This window comes from Leptopilina heterotoma, unplaced genomic scaffold (genome assembly GCF_015476425.1).
Source record: "Leptopilina heterotoma isolate Lh14 unplaced genomic scaffold, ASM1547642v1 Lhet_31, whole genome shotgun sequence".
Taxonomy (NCBI): domain Eukaryota; kingdom Metazoa; phylum Arthropoda; class Insecta; order Hymenoptera; family Figitidae; genus Leptopilina; species Leptopilina heterotoma.
In genome coordinates this window covers 333244-347500 of record NW_025111011.1, presented here as the reverse complement: position 1 = coordinate 347500, position 14257 = coordinate 333244, and the positions used below count along the sequence as shown (strand labels likewise).

General features: G+C 20.7%; 2 protein-coding genes across 3 annotated transcripts in view; one reads left to right on the top strand and one right to left on the bottom strand.

Moving 5' to 3' along the window:
* The window catches only part of LOC122504643 (bestrophin-4-like), a 20105-nt gene extending 12935 nt beyond the window's left edge, over positions 1–7170 (bottom strand). The window contains exons 1-2 of one of the 2 annotated variants that reach the window (XM_043615835.1): positions 7112–7170; positions 6594–6667 (exon numbers count right to left, since the gene is read on the bottom strand). The gene's annotated coding sequence lies outside the window, so the exon portion shown is untranslated. Of the gene's footprint in view, positions 1–6593; positions 6805–7111 lie in introns of those variants that run through there. The other variant, XM_043615833.1, reaches the window with a different exon arrangement.
* Positions 7171–9486: 2316 nt separating this feature from the next.
* On the top strand, positions 9487–14041 carry LOC122504641 (RNA polymerase II-associated protein 3-like). The gene is made up of 8 exons (XM_043615831.1): positions 9487–9905; positions 10183–10323; positions 10601–10839; positions 11094–11304; positions 11465–11815; positions 11986–12786; positions 13481–13682; positions 13820–14041. The coding sequence occupies exons 1-8, from the start codon at positions 9759–9761 to the stop codon at positions 13906–13908; spliced, it is 2181 nt and encodes a 726-aa protein (XP_043471766.1). The 5' UTR covers positions 9487–9758; the 3' UTR covers positions 13909–14041.
* Positions 14042–14257: the final 216 nt, after the last annotated feature.

Genomic DNA, 14257 nt, shown 5'->3' with positions numbered 1-14257 from the left:
ATAGTAATAATAATATAATAAACTATTTTTATTATTAATTTAATGAACAAAAAATAAATTAATAATATTCTGTATTATTAATTTGAATATGACAACTTATTTGTAACAAAAAATAAAAAAAGAGAGTAATTATAGTTTTGTATAATAAATTTATGATCACATGTAAAAAAGCATTGAGAAAGGAGTAATAAATTTAGCTTACGGATCAATCAAATTTTCTGCCAAAATAAACTTTATACTAGGATTAAAAAATCTATCTTTTGCTTTTTTTTAATAATTTTAAAATATTAAAATTTTTCTCCTGATTTCAATTTTTTTAAACATTAAAAATAAATTGTTTTTTAACAACACAGAGATAGAGAAAAATAAAATGAAGTCTTTTAAAAAATAAGTAAACGAAAATGATAAAAATAGAATAAAATAGAAATTCTTAGTCACGCTCTAATGCAAATATATAAATTGATAATTTGTTTAAAAAACAAAAGGAATTTTAAACGATAAAATGTTTTTAAAAAAATTACTATTTAACAATTTTGTTTTTACGTATTTTTCCTTGATAATCAATTTTAACAACAAATTTTTCATTTAAATAAAGCAATTTAAAATTATATGAAAAGGAAAAAATTAATTAATTATTATTACTATAATAATAAATAACAAGAGAAGTAAATAATAATAAATAAACTATCGCGAACCTTCAAAGTTAAATTTAAATAAATAATTTAATTGAATTTTAATCAATTTAATATTCTTTGGAATTTTTTAAGTTGTGCCCAATAAAAAAAATTTATAATTTTTATTTCAAAAAATATATATTTAAATATTTACAACCAGGAATTTTTAATTCTATTTTTAGAGTGTCAAATTTTAATTGTATTTTTAGTATTTCGTAAAATTTATTTCTTTAATTAATTATTTACTTGTAGAATACAATCATGTTAATTATAATTACAAATTAAATTATATAAAAAAATAAATATAGTAAAAATGCTACATTTTTTATGAAAAAGTTTCCTACAAAAAAAAAATTATTTTTTATTCATTTAATTAATATTCCTATTTATTTTAAAATAAGATTAAGCTTCATTCTGGTTTTTCCAGTGTAACCAAATAAATAAATATAAAAAATATGATTATAATTAATTGCATAATTAAAAATTAAATCCATAAAGTAATTCGGAAAAAAATTCTATTTTCTAATTGTTTTTTTGAAATTCACCTTTTTTTTAATTTTAAATTTTCTAAATGAAAAAAAATTCTAATTTTACGTTGGCAAATTTTTTTTTTTCAATAGAAAAATTTCCTTTTGAAGAGAAATATAAAGCACCAGAGATTGCAGAGGAATTTTCACATCCTCTGCAATCTCTTTCTCACCAGGTGCCTGATTGACTTTGATCAATTAGGTGCACTTTTTTTTATTATTATTATTTCTTTTCAAAAAGAAAATCTTAATTTATAATCTTGGTTAAAAAAAAGAAGGAAAGAAAGAAAGAAAGTGTGAAGAAGCTCGTTAGTGTGACATTGTAGTAAATAACAGCTGTGCGCAGTAATAAATAAAAAAATAAAATAAAAAAAAAGAAATAGATACGACAATGATAATTTTGGTCAGGTAAAATAAACTATCGCGAACCTTCAAAGTTAAATATATTTTAAGTGCATAACTTAAGCCTCCGAATTGGTCGATTACAAGGAGCCTAGACATTGCAAAATTCTCACGAGGGTAACGGACGCGTCACATGATTATCTCTGACCACTTTTCTGAATATATATATACATTAAAACTGGTCCAGATGCAGAAATCTTATTCTAAAAATGGACATATTGGAAAGTTTCTAACTTTGTCAGTTCACTTTTTTTTAGATTTTTATTTTTAGTTTTTTAGTTGGCAAATTTTATTTTTTTGACATTTTTTATTTTTTTTTATGTATTTCATTATTTAATTAAATAAAATAATATTAATAATGCCAGCAATATTATTTAACAATAAATTTTATTTCATTTTTTTCCAATTATATTTTATTTATTCATTTTATTGTTCAATTTAATATAAAATAATATTAATAATGCCAGTAATATATTATTTAAATTATTTATTTTGTTTTTGTAAATTTTGATACAACATGCGAAACTCCTATTTTATTTTCGATTTGCAATAAGACAAGTGAATAAATAAATAAACAGATAAAAAAAATACAAAAAACCAAAAAAATTAATAATGTAAACAATTTTCCTAAATAAATAAAATAATAATGAAAATTATAAGAAATTTGTAATTATTTACGAGAATAATGTTAATAATAAATTAATAATATTGAATAATATCAATAAGAATATTAAATAATGTTAATAAGAATATTGAAGAATATTAATAAATAATATTAATGTTTATTAACATAATTTACAAATTAGAAAAAGAAAGTAAATAAAATGAATATTTAAATTAAAATAATTTTTTATATACCTAAAAATATTCGATTCGAAAATATTGAGATCACGAAGTTTATTGACCGATATATGCGAGTTACGCAATTCTGTAAAATATTACCCCATCAAAGTACATTTTTATTAAAAAAATATAAACAAATAGGTACTCTTAAAAATAAATTTCTTTAACTTAACTTTCCATTAATAAGTATTTAAATTTTCCGATGGAAATTGAATTTATTGATTTAATTTATGTTTATTTCTTAAGTTTAAATAAACTATATTTATTCTTTTAATTTTTATTATTTATTATTTTTTTTACCACTAAAAATTTTTTTGTAAGGCCATTTAATACTAACTTAATAAATAAACTTAACAAATTTTTATTTTTTAATTTAATTTTAATTGTAATTTAATTAACTTTTGGCTATTATTTAAAATTAATAATTGTGTTGATAAATTTCAGATAATTTTTTTTTTTTTGAAAATTCTACATTTATCAATTTTGAAAATAGTTCAATATGGATTACCACGTGAATAAATAAACAAATTCAAAAGCGTTTGAATGATTTTTGATAAATATTTGCAAACTTGAGTGTAAGTGAATTTTGCATTTCCGGTATAAGCATAAGCGCACTTGAAATTTTGTGTTGATTGCTAAAAAATGTGTTAATAATTTTTTTCAACAGTTCTATATATCAAAACGCTTTTTAGTGAAACGATAAAATTTAATAAATTTTACATAATTAAAGAATTGGAGAAAAATTTTATTTATAACAAAATTACATTGGAAATTTTTTATTTTTATTGTAAATCAATATTTTCCAAGCTAATCAAGTAACTAAAAAAGTAACTAAAAAAAGTATAAATAAAAGAGTAACTAAAAATTGTAACTAAAAAGAAACTAAAAGAATTAATTAAAAAATTAACTAAAAAAAGTAATCAGAGAGTAATTAAAAAAGTAATTAAAAAGAAAAAACGAAAAAAAATAATTAAAGAAAGTAACTAAAACTAATAACTAAAAATAGCAACTAAAATCTAAAAAGCAACTAAAAAAACTAAAAGACAACTAAAGAAGCAACTAAAATAAGTAACTAAAATATGTACTTAAACAAGTAACCAAAAAAATATCTTAAAAAAGTAATTAAAAAAAGTAACTAAGAACAAAATAATTAAGAAAAGTAACGAAAAAAATAACTAAAACTAATAACTAAAAACGGTTACGGAAATTGGTTTCGAGAAAATGACTGATGGAAACGACTAAAAATAGCAATTAAAATAAGTAACTAAAAAGGTTACCAAAAAAGCTTAAACAAAAAAAATAACTTAAAAAAGTAATTAAAAAAAGTAACCATGAAGAAAATAATTAATGAAAGTAACGAAAAACGTAAACTAAAACTAATAACTAAAAATAGCAACTAAAATAGCAACTGAGACAACTAGAAAAGCAACTAAAGTGAGTAACTCAAAAAATTTATTTACTAAAATTATTATTTATGTAAATTAAAACTAAATTATATTTAATACTAAAAAAGTAAAATAACTAAAATATTAAACTAATTAGTAAACTAACGTACTAAAAACTTCAAATAACTAACTATAATAACTAAAATAACTAAATCAACTAAAATGGCTAAAATAGCAAAAATAACTAAAAATAGCTAAAATAGTTACTAAAATAAATAATAAAATATTTAATTTAATAAAATTAGCAATTATTATTTATTTATTTAAAATTAATTTAAATTCAATACCAAAAAAATACTTTGAATACAATTATTACCTATTAAAAATAAACTTTGAAATTATTATTTTCTTTTTTTAATATTACCACCTAAAATATAATTACACCGAAAATGATTCATATTTCTATTATTATAATGATAATTTAAAAAATGAATGAGTTATTAAAAGATTGAACTAAAAACATTTTCCTTGATCCGATTGAAATTGACTTAATATTTATTATGTAATAATTTTAATGAACAGTCCTCTGGTATAACCATGAATGACTTTTATATACATATATATATGTCAGTTCTGATTTTTTTTTCTTTTTTTTTCTTTCGCAAAAGAGAGTACATTAATCTAGTTCTATTCGGTGCGAGTATATATACTATATGAAGGTCCTTCTGGCACTAAACAAAAATGGAAATTTATTATACTTGTTAAAAAAATCAATACAATCGATAATTATATACACACGACACCATTTCACGAGGTTTTTATTCAAATTAAACAATAATACAAATTTTTGCAGAAATTTCTGTATTTTTCGTTGAGTTTTTCCATTTAGGAATTAAATATGTAATTCAGAAAATTGTTTCTCTTTGTGATTGTTTAATCTTCATGCAGATTATGATATCGCAGTCAATCCTATTATTACATAAATTACTTCGCTTCTCTCTAATTGGCATTCACTTTAATTCGATTAATGGGGCAATAAATAAAATACCAAAACAATTATATTGATAATTATTGATATAATAATTAATATGAATATTTCTTTTTTATATATTTTTTTCATTCATTTTTATTATGTTTACTAGTTAAGGGCATTTGAACCATGATGACGTCACAGCCTTAAAACACATGCTTTGCAGAACCTATGACGTCATAATGGTTCAAATGCCATTAATAAATATTAAAAAATGACATTATTTAAATAAAATTATTTATTATTAATTAATTATTAATAATTAGTATTATTACTCTCTAAATGTGAATTAGTTAAAAATTACTAACAAATAACTAAATAATAAAATATATAAACTAAATAACTAACTATTATAATTAAAATAATAAATTAAAAAAAAATAAATAAATTTACCAAAAAAAAGCAGTTATTATTTATTATTATATGTATTTTTTAATATTAAGTTATTTTACTAAATTTAAATTGCTGAATAAATAAACAAAAATAAATAAATATTGTTCAATTAAATACATAAATAAATAAAAGAATTTTCTAAAGTTACTAAAGAAATTTTTCGATTTAGTTGTAATTATTATAAAAATTAGTTTTAAATAATTTTTATTTATATCAGTGAAGATAATAATTTAGGTCAAAAAAATATAAATTGCACTGTAATTTTTTCCAAAAAATATATGTTTCAAAAATTTAATTAAATATTAAATTAAATATTGATTAATGGAAATAAAATAAAGTAAATAAGTACCAGACATTTAGGTTAAATTATAAATTATAAGCATGAATATATTATATGTACAAATATTAAAAATACTTATTTAAAGATTACAAAATTTCATTGAACTCATTTTAGTGGTGATAAGAAAAAAAAAATTTGTTTCAACTTTTATTTTTTATATTACAATATTATTATTTGCAATAGAACAGAAAAATAAAAAAAAAAATAATTTTATTGTCAGCTTGTTTATTTTTTAAATTGATAAATAAATACATTAAAAAATAAGGAAGTAAAAAATAGATAAATAAATAAAATAAATAAATATAATAAGCAAATAAGAAAATTGACGAATAAATAAATAAATTTTAATACCTAGCCTAATTTTACTTTTTAATTTATTAAATTAAACAAATAAGCAAAAAAGAAAGTGAGCCATTTAAAAAAAAAATTAATAAATAAATAAGTTTATTTTCATTAATTTTACATTTTATATTTTTTTGAATTAAACAAATAAGCAAAAAAGGAAATAAACAAATAAAAAATTAAATTAATAAATTAATGAATGTAGGTATAAATAAATTGGTTTATTTCAATTAATTTTACATTTTGTAATTTATTGAATTGAACAAATTAGAAAAACAGGAAATAAATCAATAAATTAATAAACTAATAAACAAATACTTAAATAAATTTATTTTAGTTAATTTAACATTTTTTAATTTCTTAAAATTAAACAAATAAACAAAAGAGAAAATCAAACAATAAATAAATAAATTAATTAATTAATATTATTAACAATATTTGTTGTTAATATTAATAACAAATGTTATTAATATTTTGTATTTTTACTATTTTGTATATTGCAGTTTGTGTTAAACATTATATTACAAAATTTTCTATAGCAAATTAACAATATTACTAAATATTTTTTATTAAATATATTTTTTTTATTTATACAATAAAATGAAAAACTATACAAATGACACTTATTTCCTAAAGCAATAAATAATATTTGTTTACCTTCCAACATTTCGCAGCCAGCGAATCACATAATTTTCATCAAATCTTCGATTTCACAATATTCAGATGCATTTCTTTAAAACCAAAAATTTAAAAATTTATTAAGAAACAATAAAAAATTGTCCTTGCCAAGCAAGGAAAAATTTGCAATAACATTTCGTCACAAAACTTTCGATAAATTTCCGGTAATGCAAATTTTATTTATAAAACTATTTTTTTGTTTAAAAAAACAAAAAATTGTATTTTTCTATGAGGTAAAAATATTTCAATTTCAAAAATATAAAAACCGAAGAATTTATTCGTATAATTTAAAAAAAAATACTGAATAAAATTGAAATTTATTTCTTTTTTTCTAAATTTCAAAAAATTTGGAGGACAAAAAAAATTTGTTTGACAACTAAAGAAAAATGCACTTTTTTTCAGAAAATTGGAGAGATAAAGAATTGAAAAGAAAATATTGAATTGCTACTAAAAGAAAATGAAAAAAAAATAAAAATGAGAATATTAATTTGAGCCACTTGTGTCTATGTGAATGTGTTATAATAAAAAATGCAAATTCGACAGGTGCGCGCAAGTCGCTCATCGGCGACGAACTGCTCGACAAGTATGCACTCAGCTTGAATATTAACATTGGAACAGAAACGATCTTGATTCGATGGCAAACTTCCCAAAAATCTTTAAAGGGGTTGAATGTCAAGCTCACGAGCATTACCTGACTTTGAAAATTTATATCTGACAACTTATCACTCTATTTTCTTTATTTAATGAGAATTAATTAAAAAATCGATAAGTAAAAGTGAAAAATTTCCTATTCGATTCATTAGAGTCTAAAAAATCCAATTTATCGAATTTTTATCAAGTCGAATTAGAATCAAAAGGAAATTTTAGGCCCAAAATTTTTATTTACAGAGAATTATCATTTTTAAAGAATTTTTTTCACTTAATTTTTTTAAGTCAAATTTATTTAAATTTTTTTGCGGGATTTCCTCTTTAGTGGATTTTTATTAAATAGAATTTTTATTTCACAGAATTTTTATTAAATCGAATTTTTATTTCACTAAATTTTAATTAAATAGAATTTTATTTCACTGAATTTTTAATAAATAGAATTTTTATTTAACTGAATTTTAATTGAATAGAATTTTTATTTCACTAAATTGTTAATTAAATAGAATTTTTATTTCAAAGAATTCTTATTTAACTAAATTTTAATTAAATAGATTTTTTATTTAACTAAATTTTATTTTATGTATTTCTCTTTAACAGTGATTTAATTAAACCGAGTTTGATTTTTAAATAATTTTTATCGGGGAATACCCATTTGACTAAATTATTATGCGAAAGTTATAAGTAATAATTATTATAGGAAAATTCTCACTTAACAGTTTTTTTATGAATTTTTATTTATCATAAAGTATTTTTTTTCACCAATTTTTCTTTGGAATAATTTTTTTTAACAGAATTCCTATACATAGGATTTTTTATTTTGCAGAATTCCACCATTTAAATTTTTCTTTTGTTGAATTTTTATTAAATTGAATTTTTAACTTTATTTATTATAATTAAATAAGTGAATTTTATTTATTTGTTAAAAAAATCATTTAAAAAATAATTTTCTGTTTTTTTCATGAATTTTTATTTAGCATAAAGTATTTTTTTCACCAATTTTTCTTTAGAATAATTTTATTTAACAGAATTCCAATTAAATAGGATTTTTTATTTTCAGGAATTCAAGCATTAAAATTTTTCTTTTGTTTAATTTTTAATCAATGTAATTTTTAACTGTATTTATTATAATTTATTAAATAAATTTTATTTATTTATATTGAAAAAATTAAGTAAAAAATAAATTTCTGCATTTTTTGAACAATTTTGCCTTTACATTAATTTTGTTTAACAAAATTCCGATTAAATAGAATTTTTTATTTTGGGAATTCCTTTTAAAAGTAATTTTTTTATTTAAAGAATTCCCATAAATAGGATTTTTGTGAGAAAATTCCCATTCAAAAGTTTTTTGTTGGGGAATTCCCCTATTTTTATTAAATAGGATTTTTATAGGGGAATTTTCACTCAAGACCTCAAGAGTTTTCACGGGGAATTCCCTATTTATATTAAACAAATTCTTTACGGGGAATTCCTATTCAGTTTTTTATAGAGGAATTCTTACTCAAGAGTTTTTTTGTGAAGAAATTCCCTATTCCTGTTAAATAGAATTTTTATGGGGGAATTCCCACTCAAATTTTTTTTATTATTTTTCGTTTAAAAAATTTTTTATATAAGTGTAAAATATTTTATAGAATAATTTTATTAAATAGAATTCCCATTTTAAAGAATATTTATTTTCTGGGAATTCCCATCTAACAGAATTCTTATGCTAAATTTCTAAATAACAATTATTCGGACAATTCTCATGGAAAAAGAATTTTTATTACGCTAATGTTTCTGCTAAAATATTTTTTAAAACAATTTTTTATTTAGAATAATTAAAATTAGAATTCCTATTAAATAGGTAGGATTTTTTATTTGGGGAATTCCCATTTCAAAGTATATTCACTTGGGAAATTCCAGCATTTAACAATTTTTTTTTACGAATTTTCATTTAATAACATTTTTTTCTATTAGAATTTTCATTTTTTTAAATTTATTTAAAATTCCTTTCGTCTTTTCAAATTGACTTCAATTTTCTAATTTCCATTTACTTTCCGTTTTCAACAATATTACAATAAATAATAATTAATTGTATCAAATGAACACCAAAATTTGCTTATATTTAAATTTTCCCGGTTCAGGTTGACCAACAGCATTTTCATGTTCGCGGGTAAATTTTCAAATATCCCTCTAACCAATGAAACGACTTGTTTACAAATCCCTAACGTTCATTGGTTGATCAGGTTGCTACCGGCTTTTAATGATCAAACGAACAGAAATTTTTGCTTATATTTCACGACGTTTTCGTATTAAAAATATTATATTTCAGCATTTCAGTGATTGTTTTACAATAATAATTAGATAAATAATAATTCTATAAAGTGTTCATAAACCGTTTATTTAGTGTCACAATAAATATGAAATAATTCTGTTATATTTCGATCGGAAAATACCACACAAAAATAGTGTAACATAACCTATAAAAGTCGAATTAGAAGTGCGCAAATAAAATAAATAATGAATCAAGAAAAAACATCATTTTTATTACAAAAACAAGTTCGCGATAATTCTGAAGATTTACAAAAAGAATTATTGGATTTAAAAAATTGGGAAAAAGAAATGAAGCGTAAAGAGGAGGAATTATTAAATTCTAATAGTGAGAAGGTAATTTTATTGTTTTGAATCCATCTCCAACACGTGTTTATTTCAATTTATCTTCTTTTCTAGAACACTTTTTTATTTATTTATTTAGTATGAACGACCTTAGTTTTTTTTTAATTTTAAAAAAATATTGATTTTTTTATAATTATGTTTAATAAAAAAGAAGAACTACGAGAACTTAAAGACGTAAATAATTAAAAATGTTAAATAGTCTCAAAAATATTGTTTGAAAATCGTAAATATCGATAAATTATGTTATTAAAAATTACTTTTTTTGCAGATCAGAGATCTGCCTCCTATTAGAAATAACAAGAAGAAGAAAATAATTGAAACTTCACCTCCGATTCCAAGTACAAGTAAAGCATCAGTTCCTGAACGCATTAAATCATTTGATTACGATTCCTGGAATCAATTTGATGCGGTATGCTTTTTTAAAAATATTTTTCTTTCTTAAGGGCATTTGAAACTTGATGACGTCACACATGCTTTGCACAAACTGAAACGTCATCAAGGTTCAAATGCCCTTAATTATTAAATAACTTCTTTAAAGTAATAAAATATTGAGTAACAAATGTTTCTAAAAAACATTTCTAAACACTTTAGTTTAATTTTGTTTTTTTTAAATAAAATGTTTTTACATTTTATTAAATTCCACCGAGATAAATATTTGAGACGTAAATTAATATTTTCTTTTAAAGGATGCAGCCTGCAGGAAAATGGACGAAGAAAGTAATAGTGACGAAGAGACTGAAAATATAATTGAGAGCGCAGGGAAAAAGCACTCTGAAGCTGTAAAATTCAAAGTTCAGGGCAATAATTTCTTCCAAAAGAAACAATATGATTTGGCTATTAATAGTTACAATGAAGCAATCAAAATCTATCCTTTTGATGAAATATTCTATGCCAATCGTGCCTTGTGTTACTTAAAACAATCAAAGTATGTCTGAATTTAAAATTCTTAATTTTTCAAAGATTTTTTAAAAAAAAAGTTTAAAATTGTTTCATTCAAATTTAATTTTAATTTAAATTCAATGAATTCTTGTTTTCGATTTTTTGAAGTTATGTAAAAAGATTAAGATTAAGTAATTAATAATATGATCTTGAATAAATTCAAGATTAAGTAATTAATTAAATAATTATTAATAAATTTAATATTAAAAAGAAATTAATAACTAAAATTGAAAATTACAGTTTCTATTCGGCCGAAGCAGATTGTACAGCAGCTTTACAAATAGATGACAATTACGTGAAAGCTTATCATAGACGAGCTTTGGCTCGAATCGAATTAGAAGATTACGATGCAGCTAAAAAGGATATCGAACGAGTATTAAATTTGGAGCCGTCCAATAAAGAAGCAATGGCAATGCTTAAAAATGTTAATAAAAAACTGGAAAAATATCAAGTAAGAGGAAAATATTTGTTTTTCTAACTTCTATTTTTATTTAATTATACTTTACATTTATTTGCTTCTGTAAATTTCTTTCTTTTGCATTGAATAGAAAATTTTTAATAATCTAAATTTCTTTCCTTCGCAAAATAATTATTATATTTCACAATCCCAGCCACTCAAGATTTCCGAAGTATTTGACGATACACCAATTGAGAAGAAAATTGGCGAAAAAATGTGTAAATCATCATCGAAATTAACGAAAGAATCAAAAGTCAATAAGCAATCGACGCAAAATTTGAAAACACAAAAATCAACTAAATTAAAAATAACGGAAATTTCCGATGAAACGAACAACGAAAAAGACGAAGGTGAAAAATTGAAAAATACAAAATCCGATAAATTAAGTATCGAAATTCTTGAACAACAACCAATTGTGAAAAATTTACCCGATTGGTTACCGAAATTGGAGGAAAATTACAGTATTGTTGAACCTATCGAATTGCCTCCTCATCAACGATCAAAGGTTAATTTTATATTTTCATTATTAATATTTCTTTTTTGCTTTTTAATACATACTATTTTCATTTGTTTATTAACATTTTTATTTATTACTTTATTTTTATTTATTTATTAATTTTGATTATTAATAATCTTTAAATTCAAATTAATGGGTTTTAATCCTTTTTTTTACAGGAACCAATGAAGAAAATAGTTATTAAAAAAGTTCATTTTGGAGAAGATATTTTACCAAAATATGACAATGAAACTAAATGTGACGATATTAAAAATATCGCCAGCAAAGAGAAAAAGAATACTAAAATTAAAGAAATTAATGTCGTCACTAATTTAGAAAAGAGTCCCAAGAAAACCAAAAAAGAAGAAAGTAAAATTGAAGAAATTAATGTCGTCACTAATTTAGAAAAGAGTCCCAAGAAAACAAAAAAAGAAGAAAGTAAAATTGAAGAAATTAATGTCGTCACTAATTTAGAAAAGAGTCCCAAGAAAACAAAAAAAGAAGAAAGTAAAATTGAAGAAATTAATGTCGTCACTAATTTAGAAAAGAGTTCCAAGAAAACAAAAAAAGAAGAAAGTAAAATTGAAGAAATTAATGTCGTCACTAATTTAGAAAAGAGTCCCAAGAAAACAAAAAAAGAAGAAAGTAAAATTGAAGAAATTAATGTCGTCACTAATTTAGAAAAGAGTCCCAAGAAAACAAAAAAAGAAGAAAGTAAAATTGAAGAAATTAATGTCGTCACTAATTTAGAAAAGAGTCCCAGGAAAACAAAAAAAGAAAAAATTAAAATTGAAATCGAACAAATTAACGATTTTACTAAAACAAATAATGCCGAGAATGATGTGATAAATAAACCAAAGACTCTACTAATAGAAAATGTAAGAAACAAAAATTTTCCGCCACCTCCAAAAACAGCTGTTCAATTTTTCACCGAATGGAAGAGAAATAAATCCCCGGAATTCAGAGCTTTTTATCTAAAAGTGAGTTAAATACATTCAAAATATATTTTAATTTTAATCTTTATCAAAAAATATATGTTTAACTTTTTTTTATAATTCTTTTATTTAATGTTCCTAAAGTTTCGAACGTTCAAATGAAGGACATTTTTTTACTTCTTTTTTTTTTTTTTTATTGTTCTTCATGTATACCCCATTTGGGCTTTTACATATATATGACAACCCCTTATACATTTTTTTACTTCTTTTAATTCGTATTAAAAAAAGTATATTAAATTAATTCCAAATTTAATTAATTATTTTTTCTGAATAGAAATTTTTAGTTATTTTAGCCGAAAAAAAATTTTGTTTAAAAACTTTAAGAGAATTTATTCAGAACATGTTTCTAATATTAAAAGATTAAAAAATATATAAAAATAAAATATCTATTATATTTTTAATATTTTGATATTTTAATGAAAGATATCTAATTATAGTTAAATATATATTGAATACGTTTTTTAATTTAAATATTTTATATATATTTAAATTTAATTAAAAAATGTATGAAAATAAAACTTGTTTTATTCCTAAACTTTTGATATTTTAATGAAAAAATTTTGAATTGTAACATATATATATTAAATACAAAAAAAAGTATTTTCGAAAAATCACTCTCGGGAAGAAAAAAATAAATTTCTTCCCATTAAAGAACTTGATTAACAAAGATAATTTGCAGCAAATTCGACCGAACACGATACCGACATTATTCAAAGACTCAATGGAGTCGAGTGTTCTCGAAGAAATTATTACGATAATAAGAGATAAATTTACTTCAACTGAGTTAAATATTTTCATCATTTTCGAGTATTTGGATGAATTGAGCAATATTAAGAGGTTCAGATCCCTTATTATGTTTATTGAAAGAAAAACTAAAGAAGGTAATGTTTTCTATTAAAATTTTTTATTTCCATAAAATTGAAATTAATTTCCTAACAATTAATATTTATTTATTTCTTACTTAATTCTTATTTTTCAAAATATACAGATAAAAATCAAAGAATTCTTTTTTTTTCAGTTTTGAGAGAGTTACTCGAGCACTGTAAAAAATTTGAGGATAAATCAGAGCAAGAAATTGACAGACTTCGTGAAAAATACGAGTTGTGATTAAAATGAAAATAAGAAAAAAAAATGTTTTTTTTAACTATTTTGTATTAAATACGTTTCAGTAATGTTTAAGTTTCCAAAGGTGATAAAAAGAGTCGTTCCTCTCTAGAATATATCTTTTTTGTATTAAAAATAGTTGTATTTTTTTACTATCGAAAAGTATTCAAATTTTTATTATTTTTCTAATATTAATTTTTTATTTTTCAATTTTTGCCCAATTTATTTATAACTAAATTTATTAATAGCCAGGTTTATTTATAGCTAAATTTATTAATAGCCAAATTTATTTATAACTAAATTTACTAATAGCCAAATTTTTTTTAACTAAATTTATTAATACAGTCAAATT